A 19,178-nucleotide genomic window follows, 5' to 3' on the forward strand; every position below is an offset into this window, starting at 1 on the left:
TTAACCATTCCCCTAGTATGCTAAGGTGGTAGAGCTCCACAATAGTGTTCTGGTGTTTGGTTTAAGCCAATGACTTTTCAGTTTGGTATTTCATGCCAGGTTAAATTTATAAAGTTATAAATGCATTTAAATATGTATCAATATCAAATACATAATATCTAAATTAATAAATTCACATGTGTATAAATGTTTGTTGGATTTGTTTTTAGCTCACCTAAGCATGACCTGCTCATTGTGAGCTTTTGTGAGCGCCTTTTGTCCTTCATCAACATTTACCATGGTTCTGGTTGGTTGAAAAACATGGCAGCCAGGGGACTGGGCCGTTTTTCTGATTTGGCAATCGTAAAACCTTGTTAACACTCTAGAAGTCACATTTATTTTCCAATCTTCCTGAAACTTTGCCAAACATTTGTTCAAATGATATCTTGGACGAGTTTGAAATGGTTCTGGTTGGTTTAAAAACATGGCAATCAGGGGGGCGTGAACTTTTTCGTTATATGGCTATAGCAAAACCTTTTTAACATTCTAGAAAACTGTTAACACATTTATTGTCACATCTTCATGAAACTTGTTCAGAACATTTTTTCTAATGATATCTTGGACGAGTTCAAAAATGAATCAAGTTAGTTGCAAAACATGCCTGCCAGGGCACACAGCACTTTTCCTTATATGGCTATTGTAAAACCTTGTTAACACTCTAGAAGTCACATTTATTGTCACATCTTCATTAAACTTTGTCAGAATTTATTTTTTCTAATGATATCTTGGACAAGTTTGGGAAAGGTTCTGTTAGGTTGAAAAACATGGCTGCCAGGGTGCAAGGTTTTTTTCCTTTAATGGCTATACATGTAGTAAAACCTTATTAACAATCTAGAAGTCACATTTGTTGTCCAATCTTGAGAACATTGGGTCTAATGACAGCTCGGTTGAGTTTGAAAATGTAAATGGTTCATTGAAAAATATGGCCAATAGGGGACGGACATTTTCCTTATATGGCTATAGTAAAACCTTGTTAACACTCTAAATGAAAGGTAGTCAAAACGCCTTTACACTTGTTCTAATGACTTCTTAGTCAAGTTGAACAACTCTTCTGGTTTGTAGAGAAACATGCAGGGTTTTCATTAGGATTCTTTGTAGCAAGCTTTTGAGTTATTTGAGGAGGCCAACCTGCTAGGCCCCCCCCCCCCCCCCCCCCCCCCGGAATTTTTTTGAACTAAAGGTGCCAAATCGTGGCTTCTGAGCGATTTTGGGCACATATTTTACATGATTTTCCTCAGTTAAAATAGAGGATATTAATGTGAATTGTTAAGTCCTCCGGTTACATAAACTCTCAGGGGTGTCAATTGTCCCAAATTTGAAAACCTGAAAATAAAATCTGGGTGCCGATAGGGCCCACGGTGGGTTCAGGATACACCCTGGACAGGGGTCCAAGGGGCCAGAGGCCCCCTGAAGCACCTGCAATTGAGCTTATTTGAAACAAAGAAATCGCTTCTCCTGAGCTTTAAATCACCTGTATTTTTAAGAGATTCAAAACAGAAACAAATACTTTGGCTAGCAAATATCACAATCTATTTCTGTAAATTTTCATGTAGATGCATGGGTCTGAGGTGGAATGTCCCCGTCAGGGGCGAAGGGCCCGGGCCCTAGCTTAATGTATAATTTCTGTGCAGTACATAACATGTATTTTTTACAGTATTAATGAAAATCTGAATTAAACAAACACTGGAAATTTTAACATTTTAATAAGTTGTTACTTCCAATAATGACAATGACCTTTTAAAATATATAACTAAACCAATTTAAATGACTAGTCCACAAGTAGTTATTGCAAATAAGAAGAAACAGTACAAACTGTAAACATCTTTATCACCTGTCAAACAATAACATTCAATATAATTAACCTCTACTTAACACGATCCCATTTTACCAAGAGTATGTGACTAACAATTCAAATAATATTACCAAAGGAGTAAGTTACCTTAAGAAAAATAAAGTCTGATAAACATCACAATAATTAAAACAATAATACTGAAGCACTTTATGAGCAAATACCTGAACATGTATAAGTAATACTGTGTTAAGAGTACACAATCACTGTCTTTTTCTGAAAAAAATGATTATTCAGTTTATAAAGATTGTGTGCCTGTTGACATGAGAATAATTGTTTTTATTTGATTAACTTAGGCATTTTTTTGGGAAAAAAATCAGGCATAGGTTGCCCCAGATGATGCAATCTTAGGATTTAAATATTTTGCTGAGGAAGCTTCTTTGGGTCATTTTTTTCAAATACAAATTTGGACATAGCTTAACATAGCTTAACATTGCAGTGCCAACTCAATATATTTAGCATTTAAGGCAACCAAGTCCGACCTTAATCCTGAAAAAATCAGGAGAGTTTGGGGCTCGAGAGTTTCATTTATCCCAATGAAAGACTCACCCTCCTGTAAAATGTTGTAACAAATAAATCCACTTACCTCTCGGAGGATCAAAACTCCGCGGAGAAACCAAACAGCAACGAAATCTGTCGAAAATCGAATAAAAAACGAAATGTAAGTGTAGCAGGAAAGTGCATTTATCCGGAGGTGCCGGTAAATGATAAACGTTAACAAAACTGGAACAAGATAACTTCAATGCGAACTATCGTTGTTACTCGAAACACAAACGAAAAAGTCGTTTTTTTTTCTTTTTTTGACATATCCAATTGTTGACTTTGTCACAGTTTTTGACCTTGAATCAAAGTCGTACAGTCTCGTTACCCGCTCTGCGATTGGACAATTATATCGATACAACCAATCAGAAAGCAGTTAACATATATCGGTTAAGGTTGTTTACTTCCGTTTCAGACAGTTAGTATATTTACGAATACTAAATATCTCGTCATCGTCGTGAAAATTTGCCGATGTTTTTTTTTTAAATTTTCTTTCCGAATTTGAGCCGGCCTGAATAACATTTGAGGCGGTCAAATCGGCCGCCGGCCGCCTCCTAATGAAAACCCTGAACATGGCCGTATGGCAGGGCAGTTTTCCTTATATGGCTTTAGGGAAAACTTGTAGACATGATATTAGCCACTTTTATTTGCCAATCTTCATGAAACTTTGTCAGAATTTTTTTTCCTTATAAAATTGGATTTGAACTGGGTCATTTGAGCTCAAAAAACAGGTCAATAGGTCAAATAAACAAAAACAACTTAATACTCTAGAAGTATGAGACATTTTTGGTCCAATCTTCATTAATCAGCTGGCACTCTCTCAGAAAAGTCTAAATCCTGTGGGTCCTAGGTGAGCACCTTAGGGCCCTTGGTCCTCTTGTTTCATTTTCAAAAGAATTTCAGCAATAAAAAGGGAGTCTGTTAACTATCACTCTTCTCTGATACAAGAACAGTTTAAATATTTATCTCTTGATTACTAAGGCTCAGAGAGATGCTTCAGCATGTAAGAGACAACATTTTATGTCCTACTTGAATATACTAAGAAGGATGGTCCCATATAAATTATTTTGGGCGCAGAATTTAACTAATTATTTGCAGATTTTAAGACCAGCACTATCAATGTCTTTTTTCACCATTTTGGGAATGGGGCCGGATGCCTTTGAATTGCGAAAATTTGCGGTGTTTTTACTAAAATTGGTATTAAAATTGGGAAATAAGTGTTGCTGTTTTGCTAAAAAATGCTTTAAATTGGGAATACAAGTGTTTTCAGTGTTATTTTTTCTAAGGTTGAACTTATATGGCTGGATGGGAGATGAAAAAAATGTTGAAATCCTAAAAAAAATAATATTTTTTTGATACCTTCAATTGGCAATTTTTAGCACCCATTTGGGAAAAATATATACTTTTTTTCCATTGGGAATGGGGCCGAATACCAGACCTGATTTTTAACAAAAAAAACACTGACTATACCAATTGATCTCAGGGTTAACGACTTAATGGTTCAGAGTACTAAGCCTTTTTGTTTTGTTAAATGTAAGCATGGGTAATTTGTAACAACTTACTTGTGACTTGTTAGCATGCTATAATGATTGGATAACCTCAAATATAATAAATTGTGAAAGTTTCAGGAATAAACTATATGCAATCCTTTTCATCCTTTTCCATCAATTGTATTTGCTTTGCTAAAGAGAAAGCCAGAACTCTTAATAGTTGTACTGTTGTTTTTTTTTATATTTAATTCCCTGATTTACAATTGAATTCTTAAAAACAATACATTTTTTATCTTGTTACGCAAGGATTATAAATCTAAAGAATGTTAATATTATATGTTATTTATGTCTTTACACACCTGGAGCTCATGTGAAAAGTGTGATTAAAAAAGTGAATTGAAATTAAAAATATAATTGTGACAGAAAAGGTGTACAATTGTTCTCTAGTCTGTAACAACAATTATGAAGCAGATATATTGATCTACATGACTTTGTAAACACAATTGTGCGGCAGCCTATTTCAGCCTCTTATATAATGGGTATAGTGAAAATTCCCCTAGATCTACTAGCCTTATTCAAATAATTGTGTCATATTTGCATGAATTTAAATATATTTTCGCAATTTTCTTTTTGTAGGGTCCTCAGCATAGCTAGACATAACAATACATATGGTGGCTGACTCATCAAAATGGCCGCCGCATCAAGCGGAAGAAAACTGTCTTCCCCGTCAGGAAAAGATCTCGAATCACTTGCCATACAATTTGGACAGTCTCTGATGGAATCAGATTTAAAAGGTGTGTACCAGTCATTTTTCATTCTTAAAGTGACCTTTTCACAGATTTTGGCATGTTTTGAAGTTTGTCATTAAATGCTTTATATTGATAAATGTAAACATTTTGTCTAAAAATCTGCAACAAAAAAAACAAGAATACAATTTAAGAATTAAAAAAAAGTAACCCTCAACGGGGCTCGAACCACTGACCCCTGGAGCCTTGAAGCAAAAGTCTTCCGCTCTATCCACTAGACCATCCGCTCTTATACCATTTCCACTGTATTTTTTTACCTGATATATGCAATCCTCGCAGTATCAAAAAATACAACAACAACAACAGAATTCTCCAAATTAGTCAATTGTTTCGCGTTGCAACGCAATATAATTTTCAGGCTTTTAAATCTTCAAATGATGAACATAATGGATATTTTAGCGCATGGTAAATGTTCAGTATTACTATTTCCTCACAAATATCATAACTTCAAGAAAAATTTGCGAATCTGAAACAATTTTTAGCTCGACTATTATATATGAAATATATATAGTAGAGCTATCCTACTCACCCCGGCGTCTGCGTTAGCGTTAACGTGCAAATGTTAAAATTTTCGTACTACCCCAAATATTTTCATTGTCCTTTTCATATTTTGCATACTTGTTTACCAACATGACCCCAACCTATAAACAAGAGCAGACAACTCTATCAAGCATTTTGTCATAATTATGGCCCCTTTTCCACTTAGAATATGCAGCAAATGTTAAAGTTTTCGTACTACCCCATTTATTTTCATTGTCACTTGACATATTGCTTTTATATTTTGCATACTTGTTTACCAACATCACCCCAACCTATAACAAGAGCAGACAACTTTATCAAGCATTTTGTCATAATAATTGCCCCTTTTATACTTAGAATATGCATATTATCAATAAATCTATGTAGAAGTTTGCGTACTATACCCCAAATATTTCCTATATCCTTTGACATATTGCTTTTATATGTTGCATACTTGTTAACCAACATGACCCCAACCTATAAACAAGAGCAGACCACTGTATCAAGCATTTTGACATAATTATGGCCCCTTTTACACTAAGATAATTGAACATTTTGCTTAAATTGCCATAACTTCTTTATTTATAATCACATTTTATTATTACTTTGACAAAACAACACTTACCTGAATACCACAATGGATTCCACCAAAACAATACCCCATGCCCCTACCAGAATCCCTTCCCCCCAACCTCGTCCCCCCAATTTTTTTTTAAACATCTAATAAATAACCACACCCCACATTATACCCCCCTCTCACCCCAACCCCCCATACCCCTTCCACCCCCTACCCCCACACCCCCCCACAATTTTTTTTTTAAACATCTAATAAATTACCCCACCCCACATTATACCTCCCTCTCACCCCCCTACCCTCCTACCCCCCCCACCCCCCCCCAATTTTTTTTTTTAAACATCATCTAATAAATTACCACACCCAGCATTATACCCCCCTCTCACCCCCCCCCCCTACCCCCCCCCCCCCATATGTTTTTTTTCCTTTTTTTTTTTTTTTAGAGATCGTCTAATAAATTATTGAATATGAACAATTTCCCCATGATGGCTTACGTTATACTGTCAAGCACTCGAATAGTCGTACGCGCTGTCCTCTGACAGCTCTTGTTTTCAATTTTGTCAATTTACCAAAGCGTGAAAAGGCCCCTTTAAAGCCCCTATCAAAAAAATAAAAAAATATAAAATATGAAGAGTTTGTTTCTGATGGACATCTGACAACCAAAAGGCGAAACATTTAATCTGCAAAATAGTAATGCTTTGGTTATAACTAATCACAAAGTTTTTATACTTACAATAAAATGTAATGCCTCAGAAGTTAAATGTGTAAATATGTTGGTACCAAGTGTATAGAAAAGTACATATTCCTTTTGTGAATAGACCCAATTAATTTATTTCCCACAAAATAGTTTTAAAAGAAATAAACATGCTCTTTGACTACAGCTTATACCATTTCAGCAAGAATTGCTGCTTGCATTGAAACGTTGTTGGTGTAAATGGACTTTAACAGGATGGTTTTAGGGAAGTTTATGTAATCATTTGCTAAAATTAAGTTCATTTAGAGATGAAAATTGTTTTATAATATAATTATATACATTTACGTAAGGTATAATTAATCCTCTGTTCTCTGAGTCCACATCTACAATGATTGCACAAAGCTGCACATGTTTAAAAAGTCAATCGTTGGAACATATATTTTGGAAATTCAATCAATTCTGAGGTCCACTGTTTTTTATCCGATGGGGCCCAGTCCGTTTGGATTGGGAAAATTTGCTGCGTTTTGACTAAAATTGGGAAATTAGTGTTGTTGTTGTTTTGCTAAAAATGCCTCGAAATTGAGAATATGAGTGTGTTTAGTATTATATTTACTATGGTTGAACTAATATGGATGGGAGATGAACAAAATATTGAGATCTAAGAATTTTTTTATCGCTCAGGTGAGCTATTGTGATCACCCAGCGTCCAGCGTCCGTCCGTCCCTCTGTAAACAATTTGTAAACATCTTCTTCTACTAAACCATTGAGCCAATTTCAACTAAATTTCATGTGGAGCATCCCTAGGTCATGGGACAAAAGAATTGTTAAAAAAAATTTGATCACATAACCAAGATGGCCGCCATGACCATATATGGTAAAAACCTTAAAAAATCTTCTTGTCAGAAACCGCTCATCAGATTTTCAAAAAAATTCACAGGGATGACCTTTGAGGGCTCCCCTGAAAAAGTTGTTCAAAGAAATTCGATTCGTCAAAAAACATGGCCGCAGGAGCTCGTTGAACTTTGCATGTTTATTCGTTTTTGCCTATTTTGTGAAAACTTTCAAAAATCTTCCACATTTTTTGTCCGATCCTTTCCAAATTTGCACAGTGTCTTTATATCAATGAGGACACGAACCCTACAAAAAATGAGCATTATTGGTCCATGAAGTACAGAATTACCTCCCCTTGAATTGAGAAAATGGTGTTTAAGCAATAAAGTCCAAATTTTTCATTCAATTCTTTCCAAACTTGTAAGGATTTAGCATGGTTCAAACAAGGGAAACAACTACGGTTTATGCATGTTCTTTTTATTACAGATTTGCCTCCCTTTAATTCATTCAAAATCTCATTTTACAGCAGAGATTCCAAATCTGACCTGTAAATGAGCCCCATATTTACTGCCGGTGCTACCTTTTCCCATTTGATCATTCTTAAGTATTGGTCTTGTAATGCTGCTACTGCTACTGCTCCTGCTACTACTACTACTACTACTACTACTACTACTACTACTACTACTACTACTACTACTTCTACTACTACTACTACTACTACTACTTCTACTACTACTACTACTACTACTACTACTACTACTACTACTACTACTACTACTACTACTACTACTACTACTACTACTACTACTACTACTACTACTACTACTACTACTACTACTACTACTACCACCACCACCACCACCACCACGTCTACTATTACTACTTCTACTACTACTGCCACTACTACTACTACTTTTACCACTACTACTACTACTACTACTACACTACTACTACACTACTACTACTACTACTACTACTACTACTACTTCTACTACTACTTCTACTACTACTACTACTACTACTTCTACTACTACTACTACAACTACTACTACTACTACTACTACTACTACTACTACTACAACTACTATTACTACTACTACTACTACTACTACTACTACTACTACATGTACTACTACTACTACTACTACTACTACTACTACTACTACTACTACACCACCACCACCACCACCACCACCATTCACAGTGACAAAAAATGTATTCACACAATGGCTGCTACTACAACTTATAGCCCATATAGGGGGGCATGCATGTTTTACAAACAGCCCTTGTTTCTATGGGATTTTAACCACAACTGTTCATGTTTATCTCCGACACATATTTTTAGGTCACCTGTCATGAAGTGACACGGTGAGCTTATGTGATCGTGTGATGTCCGGCGTCCGTTGTGCGTGCCTGCGTGTGTCCGTGCGTCCGTCCGTCAACAATTTGTTTGTGTATACAGTAGAGGTCACAGTTTGCATCCAATCTTGATGAAATTTGGTCAAAATGTTTATCTTGATGAAATCCGGTTTGGGATTGTATTTGGGTCATCTGGGGTCAAAAACAAGGTCACTAGGTCAAATAATAGAACAACCTTCTGTAGACAATAGAGGTCACAGTTTTCATCCAATCTTTATGAAATTTGGTCAGAATGTTTATCTTGATGAAATCTGGGTTGGGATTTTATTTGGGTCATCTGGGGTCAAAAACTAGGTGACTAGGTCATATAATAGAAAAACCTTGTGTAGACATTAGAGATCACAGTTTTCATCCAACCTTTATGAAATTTGGTCAGAATTCTTGATGAAATCTGGGTGGGATTTTATTTGGGTCATCTGGGGTAAAAATCTAGGTCAAATAAATAGAAAAACCTTGTGTTGACAATAGAGGTCAAAGTTTTCATCCAATATTTATGAACTGTGGTCAGAATGTTTATCTTGATGAAATCTGGATTGGAATTGTATTTGGGTCATCTAGAGTCAGGAACTAGGTCACTAGGTCAAATCATAGAAAAACATTGTGTAGACAATAGAGGTCATAGTTTTCATCTAATCTTAATGAGTCAGGTGAGCGATTCAGGGCCATCATGGCCCTCTTGTTTTTTTGAAACCTTCCATTGGAAATGTTAAGTTCCCTTTTGGGAAAAAAACAGACATTTTCCATAGGAAATGGGGCCAATTACCGGACCCGATTTTGAATGAAAAAAACAACACTTATGGTGTTTATCTGAATGTTTATAAAAATGCCTTTCATTAAACTTGCTCAGAATATTTGTCCCATCAATGTCTAGGCTGAGTTCAAAATTTGGTCACGTCGGTTCAAAAACTAAATCATTAGGTGAAAGTAAAGAAAAGTGAACATTCTAAAATCCTTAATTTATTGCCTTAACTTTATGAAACTTTTTCAGAACAATGATATCTTGGCCCATTTTGAAAATGGTAACTGTCCATTAAAAAACATGGCCACCAGGGGTTGGGCTAGTTTTCCAAATCTTTAATCCTTGTAAACACTCTATAGGTCACATTTATTGCCCAATATTCAAGAACCTTGCTGAGATCATTTGTCCCAATAATATTCCTGCTTACTTTGAAATTGGGACACACATAACATAAAAATATAGGTCAAATTCGAGAAAAGGTTTGTGAAAGTTCTAAAACGTCACATTTATGGCCCAATTTTGATGAAACTTGGTCAGAACCTTTGTCCCAATTAGATCATGATCTTAAAATGGGATAACAAGGGGCTCAAAAGTCTCACTGCCAAATTATAAATAAAGCAGAGTAAACACTAAAGAAGCCACATTTATTTCCCAAATTATTTAATTATTTGGTGCTTTCCACAAGCCATTAAATGGTCCCTCGCAATGGCGCTTGAACTTCGAAATCAAAGTCAGCGGGGTGCTTGAACTTTACCGTTCAATGTATTTTTGCAGTTTCAGCAACTAGCAATTCTTAAGATCAAAGCGATAATGACTTTTTCGAAACTTTTGAAAGCCGATTATGTTCCTCTGTCAGTAACATGTATCCCTTTACCCAAATAAAGCCCGCCTAAAAGCGGAGGGTCATTGTATTGGACAATCAATATTGACCAGTGATAGCGCAAGCTTTATGAGCGACAGCAATTGTAAGCATGCAATATCTGTAGCTAAATCATGCAGACAAGTTTTGGTGTACATGTAATTGCCACAGAAATCTTGGCCAGTTAGAACAATGATGATGGCAACTGGCTGCAATCCTCGTGGAAATTGTGCCTTTCATTCATAATACTGTCAAAACATTATTTCCACTAGTAAAGCGTTTTAACAAATTTGTTTTGTTGAAATCTTTAATAAGCATTCATAAATGTGTAGACCCAATCCAGAATGTTAATGTTAACGCGATTGTACACAAAGTCATGTAATCCAAAACACACTTCCAAATGTAAATTTTGATGTTAGGTTGATCATTTGCATGGAAAGCGTGGGTGTATTGATTATTGTATAAACCCACACTCATCATATCAGGTGATGTATGCGTGTTTAGGCACTATTGCTGAAAATCATGTTATACTTAAACAAAAAAAGAAGGTATTTATGAAAAATTTTAGCACTTTTATTCTCAATATTTACTAGAGTTTGCTTTTAAAAATAGAATATAGTGGATTATCGGGTAGTGTAAAGAAACTGAAAAAGTAGTAAGTCGGATTGATAAAGATGTATTGGGGAATCGTTCGAGTCGGGATTATACTATCTATACAGAAAAGGTTTTAAACAATTAAAAACAATTTATAAATATATCTAATTTTTTATCAATGACTTTATAGTTGTTTTTTAAGACTCATAGCGCACAAAATGACGTAATTGGCCTTTAAAAATGTAAAAAAAGTATCAAGGGGACATTCCTCCCCACACCATCGGCTCTGGGGCGACTTAAAATATGAATGTGGATAGCACTGATTATTATAACTTTTTGTATATTAAGAAAATATAGCCAATTTGTAAAAACAAACTTTGAAAAAGCCTATTGAGGCGAAATATATCAGGAAAGAGTAAAACTTGTTATGAATAATTTTTTTATTCTAATGATTTGTTAACAGAGAGCCACATGTTTCGGTTTATTAACAAAATTATGGCTGCATATATGCCACAATCCTCATTCCTGGGCAGTTTTCCTTTACTGTATTTTGACGCATTTGTGATCCCATAGAAAGTTAAATAAAATTGAACAACTTTCTTTCTAAATTCAAGTTTTAAAAGCTTCATTTCCAGCCCTAATATACTGATGAGCAGCAAACAGCATAAAACCTGAACAGACTGCCAGTTTCTCGCAGGCTGTTCTGGTTTTAAGCTGTTTGCAAATAGCCATTTTCACTTTGCTTCTGAATGGCAAAAGGTTAAGCACATGGCTGCCACTGTGCCTGAATTCCCAAATCGACGATACCCATGTGCTTGAATAATTCAAGATTATTATGTGCTTTTTTAGGTCTGAAGTTATTTTGACATTAATGAAGGACACATGAAATTTAAAAAAGTACTGGCTTTGCAAAGGGATGAACCTTGCCCCTGTGCCTTTTCAAATTCCTTGGGAAAACCATGAGCATGTGTCTCTTGTCAAGATAAGCAACATTTATTTTTTCCAGCCTCCAATGGCACAGATGGAGAATATGACCTTTCTTCAGAAGATGACCATGTGTACACCAATGACGCAAGTAAGAGCAATAAACATTTCAGCAAGAATGTTAAGGCCGAAGACAACACCTTAAGCAGCAGTCTGACATCAACACACATTAATGTTGAAGGAAAGGTGTTTGTCTGCAAGGACTGTGGTTTGACGTACACAAAGGCGAGCTCGTTCAGTAACCACCGACTCGCCCACCACCCCTCCGTGTGCCCACATTGTGGCCGTCGCTTTAGTATGCCGGCCAGCCTGGAGTCACACCTGCAGCTGGTAAAAACAATTAGAGCCTTTTTCCATCTTTGTGAAAGCTGCCTTGGCTCCCTCATTTTGTGAAGAAGTCAGTTGAAAACTTTTCAAAATTGTCAAAAAATGAGTCCCGAACTGTTCAAAATGGTTAAAATAAACATGATTCTTAAATAAAATATTATAATGAAATGTTTTTAACTGACTTCTCCTCGTCAACCTAGGCAGGTGCTACCATTAGTGTTCGATAGAAACAGCCTAATTTCAGCAAAATAACAGGCTTGTAAGGCCTAACTGCAATTACAAATAGAGACCCTGCCTTAACTAAAAACCAATTACTATTATAGCAAGTTGTATACATAAGGTTTAACATACACATAAGCCGATGCATGGGTCTCCCATTTAGGAAACGGAACACCATGAAGTCTATAAGGAATAAATGGTCAGCAAATTAAGTTACCGGTAGCTACGCTACACTGGTTACAAGATATAAAGTATAAAGCAATAATTTAAATTACACATGAGACTTAATGGATAATAATAATTTGATAGTATACAGTACTGCATATTTTTAACCCTGTCCCACTCAGAAGCAAAATGAAAAAGGCTATATGCAACCAGCATAAAACCAGAACAGCAAGCAAGTAACTGGTTTCATGCTGTTTGCTGCTCATCAGTATCTAAGGGTTGGAAATGAAGCCTTTAAAATGTGAATCTATTACGAAAGGTTTTTAATTTAATAAGATTTTTTTAAGGGACTACATACGCGTAAAAGTGCGTATCTGAGTGGTCAAGGGTTGAAATACCGGTAATCATTTCTTGTACAGGTGTGTGAGCGCAAGGCTGGTACCGCTGATGACATCTTCCAGTGCCATATATGCAAGAAGAGATTGCAGACCAAGAAAATCCTCCTGAGACATCTGAGGCTTCATCAAAACTCGGGCTCGTTTTGCTGCACAATCTGCTTAAAATCCTTCAGTCTTCCGGCAAGTTTGGAGTTTCACATGAAAAGTCACGATCTTCAGAAGCCCTTTAAGTGTAAACTGTGCTTCATCACCTTTACTGAGAAGTCGACAGCAGTGCGACATCTCAAGAGGCAGCATGGGCTCACAAAAGACTTTAACCCTCTTATTGAAAACCATCTAGAACCTGAGAGCCCTATTCAGCTGGCTGCAAAAATCTCTGTTTCAAACCTGGGCCTTCTGTCGGTACATCCACAGTATACAAGTACTCCGACCGTAGAAACAGCAAAAAAATGCCACACACCTTCATTGAAATCCCTTTTAGAGCAACCATTAGCTTGTATGAAGCCATCTCCGATAAGTCTGTTGACCAAGGGAATTGAGAGTGATACAAAGGTGAAACATGAGGAAGTGTTCACGGATACAGAAAGCCTTCAGAATGGATCACACAGTGACTTCGACAGCAACAATGAGGATTCACAAGGGACAGTTAGCCTGACTGGAAGACAAACATACGTATGTAAGATCTGTGACCGAGTCTATCACCATTCAAGGTCACTGAAAAAACACATGAAGAAACATAAAACTGAGTCTGAGGTTTTTGAATGCCATATTTGCCCATATAAATGCGACTCAAAACGGGATCTCAACACGCATCTTAACATGCACTCCGGTGTGAAGGGCTTTTCTTGTCCAATGTGCAGCACGATGTGTATGCGTAAATCAAGCGTACTGCGACATATTCGACAGACCCATCACTATAGCTTCGAACAGGCTCGGGAAATCTTGAAAATGCATTTGGCAGAAATTGATTTAAGTGACCGGCTGTCGGACACCGATCGGATAGATAACTCTAACTCAAACTCTGCTACAGACACTAAATCTTTCCAAGACAGACTAGCCTCCCCTCATTTCACTTGCAACATTTGCAAGCAGATATTCCTGAAGTCGTATCAGCTTGAGGAACATCTTAAAACTGGACACGTAAGTTCGTCCAAGGACCGTAAGTTGACAGACCATGCAGAGGGTTACAAATGTCGAATCTGTCTTGCCTTCTTCTCCAGCAACTCCGACCTTCAAGACCATTTGCTAACATACCACAGTCTGAGTCCTCAGCCGTCTGATAATGACTTAAAACATGAGCTTGAACATGACAGCTCGTCCAATTCCAGTTTCACGCATCCTTCGAAACTACCAAGGGCTCGCGGCTCAAATGCCGATAACTATGACCACGAGAGCCTGTTCGACACAACTTTGAATGTTGTCATGGAAAAAGACAAGGAGGGTGTGCAGAAGGTCATACGGGTCATGCCGGAACGCGGGGCAAAACCTCCCGCCTATTTGAACATGTATGAGGTGGACAAGATAAAGTCGCCAGTGGAGATTCCCAGTAATGATTTTAAGCCTTACAAGTGTACAATGTGTGGGACAAAATTTGTGGAAAAGTCTAGCGTCAGACGGCACTTGAAGAGGACCCATCATTATTCAGCAGAACAAGCCAGGGATTATATGATTAAGAATTCATACACAAAAGAGACTCCTGTGAAAATTGTTGGAGCTCTAAGTGAAGCCACTGAACCAATGCCTGATGATCTGAATGATGACACGAATGACGGGGTTGGCGATTTGTCCGACAGAGATGAAGAAGAAGATAGAGAAGACAAACAAGTGCAGAGAGTTTTCCGATGTACGGTGTGCAGAAAGATGTTTGTTTTACGGTCCAGCGTTCGGCGACACATGCGGAGGATTCACAACTACACTGCTGAAGCTGCGAGAAACACTGTCATATTGCCTGAAGAAGGGGTGGTGTTCCACAGCAAGAACCGAAGGTCCAATGAAGATGCTAAAAATTTGTCTGTCAAAGTGCTTTTGGAGGAAAATGAAGGAATCTCGGATATCATCAGCACCAGGAGTGAGGGCAATAAAGTCAGAGTAAAGGAAGAAATATGCTGCCGCATTTGTGAAGCTAAATTCACACAGAGGTTTGGTTTGAAGAGGCATCTCATTGGGGTTCACCATCTCTCTGCAACAGAAGTGGAGGAAGTCATCGAGGCAGAGACCGAAAATCAACAAACTAAGTCAACTGAAACGTGTACCCTGTGTTTTACGGTTGTTGCGTCCCCAGAGAAGTTGAAACAACACCTAATGAAGGTGCATCGCGTATCAGACACAGTTGCAATCAGATTAATGCGAAAAGAGGCAATGTCTGACTACACTGCAGATATTGATGCAGATCCTGGTGAACCGGGGGAAATTGACAGTTATCAGTCAGAGTTTGAGGTTGAATCTTTAGAAGTAAACAAGAAACTGGAAAAAGAAGATCTTGGCATGGACATGACACCAGAAACACTGCAGCAAGAGGAAGATGAGTTGTTTGAAAACAAGGAAGCCCTGCTTGCTGATTTGGATTTTGAGGCAATTAATCCATGGGGAACAGACGACAAAGCAGAAGATGCACTGGGCATGCTGAGTGGGGATTCGTCACGAATGGATTTCAGTCTCTCTGGATCAGAGCATTTGGTTACGGAGAGTTCTGAAAAAGTACATTTTGTCCAAGATGGGGAGGAAATTTCAAAAGGTAATGGCTTGTTGGTCCCTGGGCCTTCCATTTTCATTCACAAGAAGTCGTATGACTGTCCGATCTGTGGTAAAATGATGAGCGATGCAAGTGCGCGATCGAAACACATCAGACGACATGAGGGTACGGCCGGTTTTAAGTGCGGACTTTGCGACAAAATATACCCACAATTGAGGCTCATTGAAAGCCATCTGAAAACGCACGGTGGATTTGGAGTGAAGTGTGGGATCTGTTACATATACTGCGTTGAGCGCAATGGCGGGAAACGACATCTGCAGAGGATGCATAACATGGACGTGACATCAGAGACCTGTGACCAGTACATTCAGTTGTGTACACTTGACACAGACAGCGTGCAGGAATTGAACACAAACTACACTGTAGTGGACTTGTCAAAGGCGGATGACATTGTTGAAGTGGTGCCCAATGTCTTACTGGGTCACAACGCAGACGTGGAGAAGTGGAAAGCGGGAGGTATCTTTAAGCATGATAACAAATCACAGTCAGTCGAATGCGTGGCAAATACACCTGTTGACAATGACACAAATCCATGTGAAACAGATGGAAAGTTGGTGGCTAAGACGAAAATTGATGCTGTTATAACCAATCTCCATAAAAAGCTCCTGACCAAGCTGACTGATCCAGAGAGTGACGACCTTACGGATTCAGGGACCAATGATTCCAGTCTATCAGTGTACAGCGCAATAGCCGAGATGAGCTCGCCCCTCAAACTGAAACTTACAAAGAAGATCAAGACGGAAGAAAGTGAGCGCAGCATTCAGAACCTTGCCTCAGACAGAGATGTGAACGCTCAGACATCACTGGGTGAAAATGATTCTGAAGACACTGTTGAATTTGATTTTCAGTCTAAAGTTGTAGATGGTGATACAGACTCTAAAGCTGGGAACGATGCTAGGAGCAATGACATTGCAGCTCTTGATCAAGAGATATTCAAAGCGCTGGCCCCCCACTTTGCTGCAGTCACGGTGGATGGCAATGGCTTGGATGCTTTGGGGAATGTCCTCACAGCTTTGTCGCATGACGGTACGGGGAGAACGCAGAAAAGTATGAGTAAGGCTACACCACACCTGGAGTGCTGGGAATGTTCGAAGACGTACAGGTAGGTGTGCACTGATTTAAACGTGCTTTCATGCAGCCACTATAATTATGTTGAGGGTTTATGTTGGTTTTGGTAGATTGTGCATTTTCATTCACAAGTGATCACTAAACTTTAAATATTCTTAAGTGGCAAAGCCACGAGTTAAAATATGTATTTTCTTTGAAAAAAAAATCAATATGTCATATTACAATGTATGTAATACTATTATATAAAAGTTAGGGATGCAAGGGTTAACTTACAGAAACAATTAGTTAACCGGTAACATGTTTTGGAAAAGGTTTACCTGATATTTTTTAGATAATCTTTTTTTTTTTCATGGAATTCATTGTACATTTCAGTACCTGTGTGGTTAATAACTGGGGTAACATTTTGTTTATTGGAACTATTGTTTTGTTTTACTAAAGAAAATTTAACTTGGGATTTGCTGGGAGTGGGGGCTAGGGGCCTAATAGTGTATACACAATTGACAAAAAGATCTAACACGCGATAAAAATTAGTTTAGACATTGGGCGGCTTATTTTGATCTTTTGTAAACCAATATCTAACATTTATAAGTTAATAACTTGTGAAAATGGTTCAAGTAACAGTTGTATCAAGATAAGCATTTGTTCATTTGGTTGTTAAAATCGTGACCAGTTAATGTTGTATTTGTTTTATCAGAATTTAATATTATTTGCAATTCACTTCATAAACAATGCTTAACAAACTTGACCTTCTTTAAGTCGAATTGAAAGAAAAAAAATCTCTTTTTAACCAGGTTTTCCGAAGGAAAAAACTGGTTATTAGATTGGCGAATGCGGGCGGGCTGGCTGGCGGGCTGGCTGGCTGGCGGGCTGGCGGAATAAGCTTGTCCGGGCCATAACTATGTCGTTCATTGTCAGATTTTAAAATCATTTGGCACATTTGTTCACCATCATTGGACGGTGTGTCGCGCGAAATAATTACGTCGATATCTCCAAGGTCAAGGTCACACTTTGAGTTCAAAGGTCAAAAATGGCCATAAATGAGCTTGTCCGAGCCATAACTATGTCGTTCATCGTCAGATTTTAAAATCATTTGGCACATTTGTTCACCATCATTGGACGGTGTGTCGCGCGAAATAATTACGTCGATATCTCCAAGGTCAAGGTCACACTTTGAGTTCAAAGGTCAAAAATGGCCATAAATGAGCTTGTCCTGGCCATAACTATGTCATTCATTGTGAGATTTTAAAATCATTTGGCACATTTGTTCACCATCATGGGACGGTGTGTCCCACGAAAGAATCACGTCAATATCTCCAATGTCAAGGTCGCCACGACTAAAAATAGATTTAAAAAAAAAAAAAAAACTTACAAAGGGGGTTAATTTTTTTTGGTTATTTCAAAAGTTTAGTTTGAGTTTTCTCCCTTTATCAGATTTTTTTTTCACAATGAAAACCTGGTTTTGTGACAATTTTGTCCCTTGTTATTAAGTGAATTTGAGCTTAGGAAATGAAAAGGGCGTGAACAAAGAAACACAAGATTGTTGTGAGCGATACGAAGCAAGCGTAACATAAGCAATCAAAGCGAAAACAAAATATGTCAATACGAAAATGAACATGCAGGAAAATAAATACAAAATCAAACTTACATTTACAAAATTATTAAAATTGCGAAATAAGCCAGACATTTAATTCTGAAATCGAAAATATCTGTACAGTCGAATTCGCCAGCATGTATATCATGCATGTACTATGTGAATCTAAATTTAGTTTTTACGGATCATTAACCAGGTTTTCCGAAGGAAAAAAATGGTTATTAGATTGGCGAATGCGGGCGGGCTGGCTGGCGGGCTGGCTGGCTGGCTGGCGGGCTGGCGGAATAAGCTTGTCCGGGCCATAACTATGTCGTTCATTGTCAGATTTTAAAATCATTTGGCACATTTGTTCACCATCATTGGACGGTGTGTCGCGCGAAATAATTACGTCGATATCTCCAAGGTCAAGGTCACACTTTGAGTTCAAAGGTCAAAAATGGCCATAAATGAGCTTGTCCGAGCCATACGTCGATATCTCCAAGGTCAAGGTCACACTTTGAGTTCAAAGGTCAAAAATGGCCATAAATGAGCTTGTCCTGGCCATAACTATGTCATTCATTGTGAGATTTTAAAATCATTTGGCACATTTGTTCACCATCATGGGACGGTGTGTCCCACGAAAGAATCACGTCAATATCTCCAATGTCAAGGTCGCCACGACTAAAAATAGATTTAAAAAAAAAAAAACTTACAAAGGGGGTTAATTTTTTTTGGTCATTTC

General features: G+C 37.6%; 1 protein-coding gene across 1 annotated transcript in view; it reads left to right on the top strand.

The window, feature by feature from the left end:
* Positions 1-19,178, top strand: part of LOC127844034 (uncharacterized) — a 39,401-nt gene that overhangs the window by 1,540 nt on the left and 18,683 nt on the right. Inside the window, exons 2-4 of the mRNA XM_052373980.1 lie at positions 4,555-4,712; positions 11,960-12,267; positions 13,068-16,900. Coding sequence (XP_052229940.1) covers positions 4,607-4,712; positions 11,960-12,267; positions 13,068-16,900 — 4,247 coding nt within the window. The 5' untranslated portion in view covers positions 4,555-4,606. The remainder of the gene's footprint in view (positions 1-4,554; positions 4,713-11,959; positions 12,268-13,067; positions 16,901-19,178) is intronic.

The sequence above is a fragment of the Dreissena polymorpha genome, chromosome 9 (assembly GCF_020536995.1).
Source record: "Dreissena polymorpha isolate Duluth1 chromosome 9, UMN_Dpol_1.0, whole genome shotgun sequence".
NCBI lineage: Eukaryota > Metazoa > Mollusca > Bivalvia > Myida > Dreissenidae > Dreissena > Dreissena polymorpha.